Source organism: Vigna unguiculata, chromosome 5 (assembly GCF_004118075.2).
Source record: "Vigna unguiculata cultivar IT97K-499-35 chromosome 5, ASM411807v1, whole genome shotgun sequence".
Taxonomy (NCBI): Eukaryota; Viridiplantae; Streptophyta; class Magnoliopsida; order Fabales; family Fabaceae; genus Vigna; species Vigna unguiculata.
This window is the reverse complement of record NC_040283.1, coordinates 21,289,623-21,305,326: the sequence shown is the minus strand read 5'-3', so window position 1 is coordinate 21,305,326 and position 15,704 is coordinate 21,289,623. Positions and strand designations below refer to the sequence as shown.

Genomic DNA, 15,704 nt, shown 5'->3' with positions numbered 1-15,704 from the left:
CACCACTCCAAAGCGAAAATTCTAATATTTACTTCAGAGCAATTTTATAACTCTTCCTCCACTGAAATTCCTTGCGTCTGTTTTTCGCTTGCCTTTATCGTATAACTCTAATTCACATGACACCCTACCCTCACCACTCCAAAGCGAAAACAGTATGGGGTGCATCCTCGTCCAACTCTCGCTCAATCTGAGGATACTCGCTCAGGCAAGAGGTTTCCCTCGCTCAAGCGGACTCCCCTCACTCAGGTGAGAATTCGAGGAGTGGGAACAGTGGCTCCTTGCGGGGTCTCGCTTAGGCGAGCCCTCCTCGCTTAAGCGAAAATGCATGTCGCTCAAAACGGGGACTCTTCGCTTAAGCGACCCCTCACGTAGGAATCCTGGGCGAAACCTCTGCTAGTCTTGCCTAGGCAAGACAAGCTCGCTTGGACGAGATTATCAGACTTTGCCAATGTCCGCACCTGTATCAGTTATATTTTACGCATATGCAATATTACCAATCCTTCCCCGCATTCAGAGTAGCATACCAGTTCAAGAATCACAAAACACCAACCAGACAACAGACAAGCACATGAAACAGAAAAGGGTTCTAACTTCTCTTACCTGGAATAAGCTAGCATAGTACTCCGACACCAACCACGAAACACAGCAGCTCTAGGAAAAGGCTTAGAACTGGAAGACAGTGGAACAGATCTTAGGATTGGATTCACTACGAAAACTCCACTGATAACACTCGAGATTACACTAAGAAAGGGAGAATATGAGTTGAGAGGCAACTTACGTTGAGTAGAAACGAGCTTCGAGCGAACAGGTCCGAGACGGGAAAGCAAACCCTAACAGAGTAACGGCTGCAGCTCTTAGAGCAAAATGGCAGATTCTGAAAGTGAGTAAGAGGGTTAGGATTAGGGTAGACTTAGGGTCTGTTTTTCTCTTTGGGCCAGCCCTTAGACTCAACTCACATGGGGCAGCCCTTTTTAAATTAGGGCGGGAAAAAGTGGGCCTTACAAGTTTGATTCATATTTGGACTAAATCGCACATAATTTTTATGTTTTAATTTAAATATATTTTTAGTTAAAAATTGAATCTCATACCTGAAACCTATGAGTGCTTAAAAAGAGAAGTTTTTTTGTTAATTGTAAGACTTACTTTCCTTTTATTATTGATACTGAACGTTAATTTATAACGGTAATAAGATCTGATTATTTTCCATTAAAGTGACAAATGAAAACAAAACATTGATGAATCTTAATTTGAAAGTGATGCAGACGCGCAGATAAGAGGAATCAAAGTCAATGAAGTGACTTTGGGGTTTGAACACCAAAATACTGTCACAAAAGGAAGCACTATTTTCTTGACAATTTCAATCACAAACGCACTTCACGAACCTTCCTCGATTTCTGTCTTCGACCCTTTTCTTCTTAAATTCACACGCCTTCAAAATTTTCAGCATTTAACGTTCTCATTTGTTTCAGCACTTCAAAGGCTCTCTCTTTCTCTGTATTTCTCATCTTCCTGTGTTCTCATCTTTCTTCATCTCCATGCCTTCGTTAAGGTTACTTCACCTTTTCTCTCTTTCTGCCACCTCTAACCTACCTTCCATTCTGCACAAAAATTCTAAGGTCTTCACATTTTCTTTCTGCATTATCAACTTTATGTTTTTTTTCTTCCCACTGTAAGGCATGTTTCATTTCACTTTTTAGTTACAAGATGTTTTATACGTTGCAGGTGTATAATAAAGTAGCTGGCTTTCGATCACTGTCTACAAGTATGTTAAGCTTCATCTTATTTTAGTTTTTAAGTTCAATTGCTATAAACACCGTATAGAGAATGACGTAGGATTGTTTTAAATTATTACAAATTTTAAACTTCAAATGAAGTGAAATTGATGATATCATCCTTCACTCCGATAAAACTAGATTCATTTTTTTAAACAAAGGTCATATATTCAAAGCTTTTTATATTAAAAGGATATGATTCGAAGAACAGAGTAACTCTTAAAACTTATTTACTGATTTTTTTATAGAAATTTGCTTTTCAACAAACTACATAGATAATTTTAACTTACGATAAAAAAACTAGTATTAGTAGTATCTTTTAACGAATTTTCTTAAAAGTTTTTAGGAGAGAAAAATAGAAAGAAAAAAAAAGTTAAAAATATCTTTCTTTAAATTACTTTAATTTATGTACAGGTCATTTTATAGAAAAATCTTTCAAATATTATTTCTAAACTTTTTTAAATTGCATTAATGTTTTATATATTGTTTTGTAAACTTCAGAATGTTTTTGTTCCATTAGATTCAAACAATTAATTTATTTTATTGTAGTATTATGATTAATAATATATTAAACTCTATCTCTCTGTGTCTTATTTGATAATCATTTCTCTATTATTATTATTACTGTTATTAAGTAGTGTATTAGTGTATAATGTAGATTAATGGGTGTATAAATATGTATAAAAAAGTAAAAGTGGGAGGGTAAAAATTGAAAGGGCAGGTAGGTAGAAGCATGTATGAAACTCTCATTCATTTTCAAGTGTTTTTTTCTGCAAAAATGCCAACTCATATAAGACAATATTTGAGGAAATTGGAAAGCACTTTCATGAACACAGTCTATAATAGTGTGCATAGAAAAGAAGCACGATCCTCAATTTCTATTACAATTTTCCAAACGCAAACACGTTCTATCTCTGCAGCTTCCGTCAAAATGGGTTCCATAGGAAACCACGGTGCCGTTTCGTTCCAGAGCGTTGTCGTAATGAGGCACGGCGAGCGCTTCGACAACTTAGAACCGTCGTGGGCCGCCACGGCGGCGCGGCCGTGGGATCCACCGTTAGCCGAACCGGGCCGGCGGCGGGCGCTCGAAACGGGCCGGAGGCTCCGGGAGAGTCTCGGGTTTCCGATCCGACGGGTCTTCGTTTCGCCGTTCCTCCGCTGCCTCCAGACCGCCGTGGAACTCGTCCAGTCTCTCGCCACTGTAGAGAAGGGTGGCAGCACCACCGGGGATGGTGTTTCAGTTGACCCTTCCGAAGTCAAGGTCAGATTGTTTTATTTTAGTTTGTGGCTCTATTAACTGTTAACATGGTTAATAAAAATTGAGAAAAAGTGGTTTGATATTTTTTAATAATAGAGATTAAAACAAAGTATTAAACTTATATCAAATGTCTGAAGCTTTACACCGACAACTTTCTTGTAATTAGAGATGTCAAAACGGATAATCGGTTTAATCTAGCTCAACCTACTACGGGTTGACGATTTAGTAAGTTAACCCAACCTGGTTCAACTTTTAGCGAGTCAAAAAAATTTAAATTCGGTCCAACCTACCACGGGTTAGCGGGTTAAACGGGTTGGTTCACGGATTCACTTAATTAAAAAAATACAATTTTTTTATTTATTTTTCAGTCAACTAAATTATAATTCTAATTAAAATCTAAATAAACTTTAATACAATCCAAATACAAACCAAAATAAAAAAATACAAATTATTTATGTGTTGGTTAAAAAAAATAACCTGACATGACCTAAATGTAAACCCCAACTTAATAAAAAACACTTGTGTGACCCTTTTATCTGCAGGCTAGTGAGTCAACTCGGCTCATCACGGGTTCAACTCGAATGAGCCAGGTTCTAGATGAGTCGAGTCAAAAATCAACCCGTATTGAAATTTGTGAAAAAATTTCAACCAACCCGGCCGAACCCGTGATGACCCGGGTTGGCTTGCGGGTTCCAACCCATTTTGACAACTCTACTTGTAACTAGTTCATTCGATTTTTATTTATTTCTAATTAGCCTAAACACATATGCTATCGTGCCTGGACGTATTTTTTACATATGCATAATATTATATTAGTAGATAATAATATTATAATGTTATTAAGTTAATATATAAAATAAAATTATATTTATTAAAAATAAAATGAAATATATCAAAAAAGATGAGAATAAAAATTTATAAATAAGGAAAAAGAGAAGAAGTAGAGATAGACGATTTTATAAAAAACTTGTAAACATAAGGGTCAATTTTCAAAAATTTAATAAATAATTATATTTTAAAGGTAAAATTGGAATTTTGAAATATGAACACAAAAGAGAGAATCATCTTTATATATTGTTATAGATATTTCATATATCGAAATAATAGAGAAGTTAATTTAAAATATATTTTAAAAAATACCTTTTATGATGTTATAGTGATGATATGAATTGGGTCATGTATTTGTGTTCGACACATATCGATGTCTAACATCTAATTATAAAGTCATAGTACACTATTACCAAATCTTTGAATAATGATCACTTTTAGTGACAATAAATAATGTCTTTATACAATGACCAATTTAAGTATCAATTTAAAACTAAAAATTATTGACAACTAAAATAGTCTTAAAATATTATAATTGATCTCTAAATTGATAATTAAAAAAGTTTTTATTATGAATTAGTTTCTAAATTATTAGTCACTAACTTTAGCTACCAAAGTTTTTACTACCAAAATAATTGATTTCTAAATTAGTCACTAACATTAACTACAAGGTATTGACTACAAAAATAATTAGTCTCTAAATTGATCTTTAACATTAGTGATACCTTTTATGATGTCAATAATTTATATTTTTTATGTTAACAACTTTAGTACATATAGTTTTAATTTGAATGCACAAAATAACAATCATATATTGATTATGTTAAGAATTATTGTACATTTTTTAATATTTATATATCGTGTATCTATCTATCACGTATCGTATCTTATTATTTTCAAAATAAATATATGGACATATCGGATACATGTTGTATCCGATACAGATATCGTATATGTGCATCTACATTACGATACTTGATAATACTTGGATTATTTTTTAAAATTTTCAGAAATGCCAACACACCTCTCGTTCATAACAAAGGTGTTGGATGAATGTTGGAACCTGTTAATTTGTTCCAACACAAAAATATGTAAATAAAAGATGAAAAAGAGAAAACATTAGTTAAAAGTAAAGTTGTAACTGTAAGAATTAAAGATGTATGTTGTTTAAAGTGCAGGTGTCGGTTGAGTATGGATTGTGTGAAATGGTGAACAGCAAGGCTATTCGTCCGAATGTTGCTCCAAAAGATGGAAACTTGAGGTTTGATATAGCAGAGTGTGAAGCCATGCTGCCAGCTGAGGTAGTGGATAAAAATGTTGAAAGGGTGTATAAAGAGGTACATTGGAGTTCAACATCATATCGTAATTTCGAACTATGCATCCATCCATGCTAATATTCAAACTTTTTCTGCCTTCTAAACTTCAGTTTCCTCGATGGGGAGAAACAGAGTTCCAAGCAGGAGAAAGATACAAGCACTTAATTAAGGACCTCGCAGACAAATACCCCACTCAAAACTTGCTCCTTATTACACATGGTAAACATCCCAATTCTTCTTTATTTAACGTAATGTCTTTCTATGATACTCAACTTTTATTTTATATCTATATATGGAAAGAAAAATAAAAATAAAAAAGTATGTCTATATAATATATGACGTGACAAGAACAAAAATATATAAAGAACTCGAGATGTCAACAAAAATATTTAGCGTCAACTAATTAAGATAAATAGTTATAGTTTTTGGTAAGATTTCGAGATGTCAACAAAAATATTTAGCGTTAACTAATTAAGATAAATAGTTATAATTTTTGGTAAGATTGTCAAACTCGATAATTTAAATAAGAGAATCCAATAAACTCAATTCGTAAACTCGTAAGAGTTTAACTTCACATGAAAAATATATATTTTATATAAATAACATTTTAATTCAAATAAGTCTCGAAAATTATATAACTTAAAAGTACTCAAAACAAATAAATTCATACAAATATTGTAAAATATAAATTCAAGTGTCAAATGTTTATGTCTAATCCTCTAATGACATCATTATCTCCATCATCATCATCTCTATCATCATCTTCATCTAACTCTTCCCCTGATGAAACTTGTGCATCCTCATTGACATCAAAAGTTATGTTATCAATATCAAGAATATTTAGAACTAGATCTATTGTTGCTCCATCTAAGGGAACATTTAGAATATCATTTTCACCTCCAGCTTGCTCAATCTCAACAACATCATCTGTCTCTTTAGTTATCCATTCATCATTTGATTCAATGTCATCGAATGGAAGAGCAACAATTTTCGAATTTGTCTACTCTCCAACTTCAAGTTATACATCACATAAACTAAATTATTCATCTTTTTCTGATGCAAACGGTTCTTTCTCTTTGTATGACCAAGCGGTTCCTTCTCTACCTTTAGTGAACTTTTTCAACAACGAAATCAACATTGTTCTTCCATAAATGTAATTGGTAATCTTTCTTCTCGTCTTGATTGTCAATTCATGGACATTCAAATTCTTTTCAAAATCTTCAAAGATCAAATCAATGCAATGTGCTGCACATGGAGTCCAATACAATTTTTCCCTTTTCTGCATCAACAAATCTCTTACTACCTTGAAATTTATAGCATTATCAGTGACAACTTAAACTACATTTTCTTCTCCAACAAACTTAACAATGTCATCTAACATCTTGAATACTTTGTCAACTAGTTTTGAAATGTCTAAGGTGTCAAGTGAATAAAGAAAAATTGTCCCTATAGGACTATTCACTAAGAAGTTGCAAATAGAAAGCCTTTTTTTGTCTCTTCAACCATCAAGACATAATGGTACATCCATTTACCTTCCATTCCTTCTTATATTCTTCAAGCATTAAATTTGTTTTGTTCACACCTTGTTTTAAGAGTTTCTTTTAATATCCTGATAAGATGGTGGTTTGTAGCCAACTCCATATTTACCAATCATTTCACACATCTTTGCAAATTCTGAAATTCTAATTACATTGAAAGGAATGGCACTAGTGTAAAAGACTTCAACCACCAAAGCATCAACCTCTTCTTTCAATCTTTTTTTCACCATTTGATTTATAGTTTCTTGGACTCCTAGTAGTGGCAATTGTTTGTTTTCCTTTAAAACCAAACAGCCTATGTCCTCCTTCAACACTCTCACTTTCTCCATCGTCTTCATCAATGATATTTAACTTTCTTCTCTTTAATGAAGCATGCTTAGCTTCTGCAACTATCTTTATCATCAAATAGTGTCATGTACTATGTTTGGACATTTTTTTGTGAAAAAAAATACTAAACAATGGGGAATAAGTGAAATAAATTTCACTTACATAAACAATGCCAATAAAGGGTTGCAACGAAGCTTTTCAACCCCTAAACCAGTGAGAGTGCGCGACGACAGAGGGCTGCGATAGCCAAAGAACGAGTCCTGACAACCATAGAACGAGTCATGACGGCCACATAACGAGTCGCGACGACCATAGAACAGTTCATGACGACCACAAAACAAGTTGCAACAGCCACAAAACGAGATCGTGAAGGAAACTTGACCAACAAAATTGAAGAATGAGGGAGTGCGAGACGTTGATACAATGGATTCGAAAGCAGTTGCAAAGAACTAAAGAAAACGGACCTCGTATCAAAAGAAGCCCTAATCTGATAAGATTTCCTCTCTAAATCTCGTTTCAAATTTTCAATTTTTTTCCCCTTTCATACTCGCCAACTCATTGAAAACTCACTAGTTTGAACGATCACAACCATTCCACGTCCAACAATTCTACTTGAAAATCGAGTTTGATTGGAACTTAACTCACAAGGCATGACCAGACATGTAAACTCGTATGAGTTAACAAGTTAACTCGCAAGTTTGATAACCATGATTTTTGATAATGGTAAGTGAAATTATTTGTTTCCAAATTCTTGCAGTAATGTTGATAACTAACATTAATAAATATGTGAATTTGATCTAGCCGTTATTCTATTACTTTTGAATTGACATGGTTGACATCATAATTTTAACGGTATGACATGTTAGCATACTCTTAAATACATAATTAAAATGATTTTAATTCAAGAATAACAAAGTTACAATCAAAACTAAATTTACGTATTTATTAAATATCTATAATAAAAAATACTAAATAATTATGTAGGCACTATTTTAATACGAGTATATTTCAAAGATGGTACAAACAGGATAGGACTGATAAATAAAGTTTTTATGATAGAGGTAAGCAAAAATGTACATTTCTTGATAATTTAATTTGGTTATATTTATTTTTTACCCTTTTTACCATGGGCTACTCTAATAGTAAGAAAAAATAACTTAATAAAATTGTTTGCAGGGGAAGGTGTTAAGGTGGCAGTTTCTTCACTAAGAAAGGATGCTGAGATAAATGAGGTGCAGTACTGTGGATATGTAGAACTTAGACGGCCTATTTTCAACAAAGATCACGCATTTACCTTTGGAGAGTTCGATTTACTCACTCCTAGTGATAAAACTGGCGTAAGCTATTCCCTCCCACCTTTCCACAACTCCACCAACCAAACTTTCCCATGATCATTCTCACTTAACTCTGCAACCTCATACTTTTCACCCTGATGTCTCTCTAAATGCTATGCTACATTAGAATAAGATAGTTGAATCCAAACAAAGCCCCATGATCTGAATCGTGCATTGTATTGTGAATCGCAAGATTCATGATCACTACTGAAATATAAAACTTGTGTGAGCATGTTAGTCTCTATTCTCAAGCTCTTACTCCAAAGGATCATTTTTAAAACATTGAAACAAGAACACTAATATGCATAACAACACACTATTTGGTATGAATGGCGTAATTAATTCCAAACTAAAAAGGAAGTTGTAATTACACCAAAAGCGTTAATTGGTTTTCATCAAAGTAGCCGCTGAATGCTTCAAATGCGACATCCAATTAGCAGTGCAAAGACAATTGTTTGTTCAAAGATGACACAAATGTAATAAGAAGCATATAAAATTAACCAAATTATATAGTACAAGACAATAATGCTTTCTACTTTCATAGCACCTATTCTCCAAGTTAGCACATATGTTATATTCATCCTAGTCACAAGGTTTTATACATAAATGTAAATGAAAGTGGCAGGATGTCGTTGCTTGCTCCCACCAACCAAATATTGTTCATTCACAAAATGGAACATTTATTTGAAGTACTTTCTGAGTATTCAGTTGCTATATTTCATGATTTTAAATAAATCCCATGAAAAGTTCCAAAAGGATACCCGAAATTCTACACTGTAAAGTTATTCTCCGAAAACTCTTTCAAGACAAAAAGAACACCAAACGGAAAATCAATTGGTAGATACAACGGTACCACAGCTAAAATGGATGAGAAACAACATTTTCTCTTTCAGTGAGGGGGCAAGTTAGATGCCATTTCATGAAATCATGGTACCATTATTTGTGCCAAAAAAATGTGCTCACAATATTCCATTGAAAGCTAACTAAATAACAGATGACACAATGGATAGTTGATGCACCAAATGGCCAGGTATTGCGAAACCTGAGGGCAGAACTGAGGGCAAAAGCATATGATTATTAATTTGCACATAAAACCTCCACCCCTTACATCTACCATCCCATGAACGTTTACTATAATTTTTGTATCCACCAAGGAATCAAACCACCAGATATGAGTACAAGATATGGCTGAGCTTTTTGTCACGAATCATCCATTTTCCTACGCAAATAAATATGCTACTTTTATTTCATAGAAGACCTACAAGTTATTAAAAACCCATGAACAAGTACGTAAAACAAATCAGTATTAATGATAGAAGGCCAACAGAGACTTTGCAATTGTAAAATTCTCTATACAAACCCAAGGTTAAGCAATTTATCACTCCATTTCCACCCCTAAAAACTAAAATAACTTTGGTGGAAGATAGCCCCCCTCCTAACAGTTCACTCCATATTTGTATAAAATTTGAAGAGTCTAGCTAACAAATGTCAATAAAAACGGACTTAAAAGCATTTAATACCGTTCATTAAATCCTTGTAATTAATAAGAAAATGTAAATGATTTCTGATATTTGAAGATATTAAATGCTTTTATGGTTTATCTAATGCTATCTAATTTCATCCGGTAATAAGTAGTACCCTGAGAACATTTGTTAGCAAATTCCAAATTTTAACCCAGTCAACAGAAACACTAATATTTCTTCCTTTTGCACTTGTTATGCAGAACGTTTATTCGACAGTATTCAGATTGGAGATATAGGTTAGTCGTACAAACTAAAAACATATGCTTACTTATTCTGAGTACGTGGTGGCAACCCAAGTTTTGCTCTTAAATTGGCGCCTGCTTCCATGAGATCTTCCACCTATATGTGATATTATAAAGTTGGAGAAAATAGTCACGTTTACATATAAAGCATCTGAGAATGATAAACAACAGACATATTATTCACAGAAAAAGGGAACTAGATCACACAGTCAAGTGAAAAGAACATCAATAGTTCTCTTGACATTTATCACAAGTTAACAAAAAACATTGCACAAGTCATTTTTCCATCCTCTATTTCATGTTTCTAACAACAAAACCACCTTAAAATAAGATATGGTAATAGTGAGTAAAAACACAAAAAAACTGTCTTACGATATAACTCCCAATTTAATTTCTTTTGTATCAATCATGACCATCCGTAGTATCATACATTTCAAATAGCCAAGTAAGGATTATTGAGTTTGTACTTAAGCGCCAAGAGGGAAAAGGTGCCAAACTACCAATTACTAGTATAGAGATTTCTGTACTACATAGGGTTTACAAACGATAAAGGGATAATAGAAATACTGATTGATGCTACAGAAGATGGAACATCACATCTATGTAATACCATGAAAGTTAGAACAAAAATACAAAACAAAAAGCAAAGGAAAATAACAAAGCAATCGAGAGGAAATACAAGGCAAAGAATTAATCAACTAATTTGAACCCAATTTCAATTTATTTTATATTATTATGAGAAAATAAACCAATTAATTGACCCAAATTAACATGATTTTTAAACAGAACTATGGAATAAACTTAAAAACAATGAGCTAAATGCGGAGGCTAAAGAACACAAACAAGTTTACAACTTTTGCCATGCACCAAATGCATAACTTTGTCATGTGAATGAAGAATCTGTAAGTGACCCCTAGCTTATATGTAACTAAACAATTGGTACTTTTTCACGACCATTATGCAATTTATAGTGCACCCTTTTTTGCATTTCAATACAATACATCAAAAACTCTACATAGGAAAAACATGATCCTGGTTAAGATAATTCCACCTTGACCTCAGGTGTATGTGTGAATGGATATCATTAACCTACCTCCTCTGATTTTTTCTCAGTACTCACCTCTCATTCCTAACATGTTCAACACTCAATACTTTCATGTTAAAAGCACAGCACAGAAAAAACTAGCTTTAACTTCAAGTTTGTTACGTCTACACAATGTTTAAGTCAAGGAACAATTTGACCAAAAATACCAAGGACAGCATATTGGTGCTTCTTTCTCCATTGTTTAACAACCTAAGGAACACAAAGAACAAAAATATATCTGATACCATCATTTTAAATAATGTAGAGATTCATTTAGAATTAATATGTAATTTGATCTCATTTGAAACTAGTCATAATGACAGTCATGTTTACTAAAAGTACTTCTCTCTTTAATGTTCAACCACACAAACTATGCAGTTTGCACAAAAAGATCAACATAAATTTGATTTGGCCTCAATTATTCACTATTCAACTACACCAACAACAAGCATCTTATTCATTTTGCAGATTAATTTAAAAAACATACCATTTGTCAGTAATTTTGTAACTTATGTTACTCAAGAATCAAACAAATCAAACAAGAGCTGCCTGGGACGGATTATCATATCTAGATTTTCATGAAAGCCATGGGAGAACAATGCACTGACATGATTTAATCAGTGCTGCCAAACATTAATCATAGGAAAAACATATTTAAGGCTTTTCGCTGTAGTTAAAAATGGTTTCTCTTTGGTCAATGATCTAAATACAATAGTTACTTACAGTCGAATAAAATCAGTAACTTATTCCAGTTCCACCTCAAAATAACTAAAACACGACAGTTTCTTTCTTCCAACTCTAACAGCAGTGTATACACTACTATCCTCTTTCAAGCTCAAACTTCTTCATAACTTGCACTGCCCAAGAACCTAACGTTTCAACGTATAAACAAACCAAAACCCACTTCACAGTTCACTGTGAAAATTACATGATAACACAGATTTTCCCACAAAGAAGGCATTTCATTCACATCCAACTTCAGTCTGCAAGTAACAAACCCTTCATCGACCTGTCACTCACAACTAGAATTCCACTGCCTAACACAAATCACAAAACTTTGGAACTAATGTGACCCTCTCTCCCTTGTTAATCTAAATTGCTCAGAAGCAAAACTTTTTGTCATCACTAGAAATCAATAAACAAAAAACAAACCAAACCCATTTTAGAATTCACGCCCCAGAACCACCTAATCGCATAACCCCGTCAATTTCTATTCGCACTAAAAAAATTACATTTCCATCCTCACCCACCACACTCCACAAGCATCAAACCCTCTTTCAAATTCAATGGAACAAAGATTTGTCCATCATCCCTCCGCCCAAAACAAAGTGGTGATCCCTAAAGAGAGCACAAACATGAAACATAAAGCGAGATAGTCAGAAAACAGAAAATGGAATGATAGTGACAGCAATACCCCGTTGATCCCGTTTGCTTGGAGGAGGAGGACGGAGGCGGAGGCGGCGCTGCCGACGAAGAGGGAGGCGACAGTGAAGGCTTTGAGAGGCATGAAGCGCGAATCGCCTGCGTACCCTTTGGCGAAGGAACGCATACCCAAACCCATTTGAGCAGCGGCGGCCACACCCCACCACCATTGGATCTCAGTCTCACTGTTGTTGCCACCGCCAGTGATTTCCTCCATCTCCATCTTCTCTTCCGATTCTCAGGTTTACAATTTACTTTACTCAATCACCGGCAAGGATTTCTTTTTCTATCTCCCTTCAGAGAGGAACATGCAGAGCTTAGAATTTTTCACCACTAGCAAAAGGGACGTTAGAAGGTAAAATGTTTTGTCTTGTTCATTTTCTTTTTTTATTTGAAAATACTTAACTATATGCTTATAGGTAATACATAAAAGATGACATATTTTAATATTTTAAAGATTTAAATATTTATTTGGTCCTATTTTTATATTATTTTTATATTGTGTGTTGGTGTTGGTTATTTTTTTTCAAACATTTTAAATGATTTGTATTTTTTGTTATTTGTGTTTAATTTAGTTTTTCAGTATACGTTTAAGTAAATAACGAAGCATTGTACAATTGACATAAGTGAGGTGAAGAAATTTGTATTAAAATTTTAAAATTAGGGAGTAGAAATTTGGGAAAACCTTGTAATTAGGGATTTGGCCTGCAACAGAAACCTCTTCAAGAACCAAGGATTCACTGGCTTTATTTCCTGCATCATTATCTTTGAGAAGGTGATGAGTGGGTATTTTTTTTCCCTCATTTAATGTTTAATTTTGGGTATTTTAATTGAATTTATGTGCTTAAATCTTGATTTAATTGGGATTTCCTATAATTGGGTTTATTGAGCATCATGTACAAAAACATGTTAATAATAGCTTTTTAGTTGCATGAATGTTCTTTGGATATTTTGAGGTGTGTTAGTGCAGCTGCAGCTAAGTTGAGCTCATGAAGGTGTGGAAATAAATTGTTTAAAGTTTCATGACACCTTAAAGATAAATCCAAGAATAGGAAATTATCAAAATCACAAAAATTCAAGCCAAACATTCCATGAAGACGACAAGAAAAGCTTGAAAAAGTGAAGAAGTTTGGCTAAGCCAAGAAGAGAGCACCAAAATATTGGACCTTGCGGTTTTCTTTATCTGTATGGTAGAAGATAATTTGGGAAAAATATATCTTAGATATTTTATTTGATATTTTTAAATAATTATCTTATTTAATTATATCATAAAATATTAAAAGATAATAACTACCAAATCTTTTTAGATATGACAAGATCTTCTTGAATATTTTTAGTTCCACAACAAACAAATATATCTTGAAGATATTGAATTATTTAGAAGATAATTTAAGGAGATTGCAAAGGGTTGATTTGAAAAATTAATACAAATACTAATTGGTGATAATTTATCATATATCTTTAATTAATTAATTAATTTAATTATATTAGATATTGATATTATCAACCAATTATATTTGTATTAATTTTCCAAATCAACCCTTTGCAATCTCCTTAAATTATCTTCTAAATAATTCAATATCTTCAAGATATATTTGTTTGTTGTGGAACTAAAAATATTCAAGAAGATCTTGTCATATCTAAAAAGATTTGGTAGTTATTATCTTTTAATATTTTATGATATAATTAAATAAGATAATTATTTAAAAATATCAAATAAAATATCTAAGATATATTTTTCCCAAATTATCTTCTACCATACAGATAAAGAAAACCGCAAGGTCCAATATTTTGTTGCTCTCTTCTTGGCTTAGCCAAACTTCTTCACTTTTTCAAGCTTTTCTTGTCGTCTTCATGGAATGCTTGGCTTGAATTTTTGTGATTTTGATAATTTCCTATTCTTGGATTTATCTTTAAGGTGTCATGAAGTTTTAAGCAATTTATTTCCACACCTCCATGAGCTCAACTTAGCTGTAGCTGCACTAACACACCTCAAAATATCCAAAGAACATTTATGCAACTAAAAAGCTATTTTTAACATGTTTTTGTATATGATGCTTAATAAACCCAATTGTAGGAAATCCCAATTAAATCAATCTTTAAGCACACAAATTCAATTAAAATACCCATAATTAAACATTAAATGAGGAAAAAAATGTGCACTCACCATAACCACAAACTTATCCTTTTGCACTCCTGGGCAAAATTGAACAATTCCAAAACTTGTTCTGAGGTATTTTATTTCACATCAACATTGGATCAAAGGAATGAACCTTACTTGAGACAAATCAATATTCTAGAAATCAAATTACCATGCATAAACAAAAGGAAAAATTCTATTTTTCACACATGAGTTCATCTTTTGAATTCACGAGACATTCAATTGTGAAAGAAAGCACTCAAGTTAAATGTGTATTTTCTCACCAAAATTCACTCAAGTGTTTGGCTTGTGTTTTCATTCAAAATACCCATGTAAGTAAACACTCCTAATACTTAACAAGACTCTAACATTCACAAACTTTCAGAAAATATGCATTCAAAGATCATGAGGACTTTTCACAAGTTATGATGAGGCCAAGCAAAGGTAGGAAAAATTTTAGAATTTTTGGGTTTTTGAAATAGTAATGTTGGAAGAATAATGGAGCATAATTTCAAAAACAACTTTTTTTCGTTGATTGCTTTGTTGCTCTCTCTTTTTTAGAAAGCAATCATTTTTTTTTCATTTCAACACTTTTTCATCAACAATTTTTCCTTTTGCCATTTTTATTAATTTGTGGGTGAGGTACTCACCCACACACTTTATTCCTCAACCAATCCTATCATAATCCACTAGCTCCTTTCTTCCTTCCTAAGATAAGGAAAAACATGGTCTTTTTCTTTTTAAGGGTTTACAATGGGCTTAAAACAAGAAAAAGGATGTTTAAAGCTCAAAGGGGCTACCAATGGATTAATATCAAGGTGGGCTTATTTGGCCAAGTAGTTAAAAACAAGAAATGTCTCAGTCATATCAAATCATGCATATTCACCTAAGTTGCAAAACAAAAGAATCAAGCTAAACAT

The 15,704-nt window shown here is 32.9% G+C and overlaps 2 protein-coding genes across 5 annotated transcripts; one reads left to right on the top strand and one right to left on the bottom strand.

Annotated features, from left to right (window-relative positions):
• Nucleotides 1–1,280: 1,280 nt before the first annotated feature.
• On the top strand, nucleotides 1,281–8,605 carry LOC114185368. 3 transcript variants are annotated; one of them, XM_028073056.1, is made up of 6 exons: nucleotides 1,281–1,549; nucleotides 1,723–1,762; nucleotides 2,693–3,033; nucleotides 5,037–5,195; nucleotides 5,285–5,393; nucleotides 8,216–8,605. In XM_028073056.1, exons 3-6 carry the CDS (start codon nucleotides 2,704–2,706, stop codon nucleotides 8,428–8,430), a joined length of 813 nt encoding a protein of 270 aa, XP_027928857.1. In that variant the 5' UTR covers nucleotides 1,281–1,549; nucleotides 1,723–1,762; nucleotides 2,693–2,703; the 3' UTR covers nucleotides 8,431–8,605. The 3 variants fall into 3 exon arrangements, with proteins under 3 accessions (XP_027928857.1, XP_027928856.1, XP_027928855.1); XM_028073055.1 differs by having other exon boundaries at nucleotides 1,387–1,616; XM_028073054.1 differs by lacking the exons at nucleotides 1,281–1,549; nucleotides 1,723–1,762 and having other exon boundaries at nucleotides 2,486–3,033.
• Nucleotides 8,606–8,982: 377 nt separating this feature from the next.
• On the bottom strand, nucleotides 8,983–13,010 carry LOC114185369. 2 transcript variants are annotated; one of them, XM_028073058.1, is made up of 3 exons: nucleotides 12,637–13,010; nucleotides 10,165–10,235; nucleotides 8,983–9,631 (listed from the first exon to the last, which is right to left on the bottom strand). In XM_028073058.1, the coding sequence occupies exons 1-3, from the start codon at nucleotides 12,865–12,867 to the stop codon at nucleotides 9,616–9,618; spliced, it is 318 nt and encodes a 105-aa protein (XP_027928859.1). In that variant the 5' UTR covers nucleotides 12,868–13,010; the 3' UTR covers nucleotides 8,983–9,615. The 2 variants fall into 2 exon arrangements, with proteins under 2 accessions (XP_027928859.1, XP_027928858.1); XM_028073057.1 differs by having other exon boundaries at nucleotides 8,983–9,592.
• Nucleotides 13,011–15,704: the final 2,694 nt, after the last annotated feature.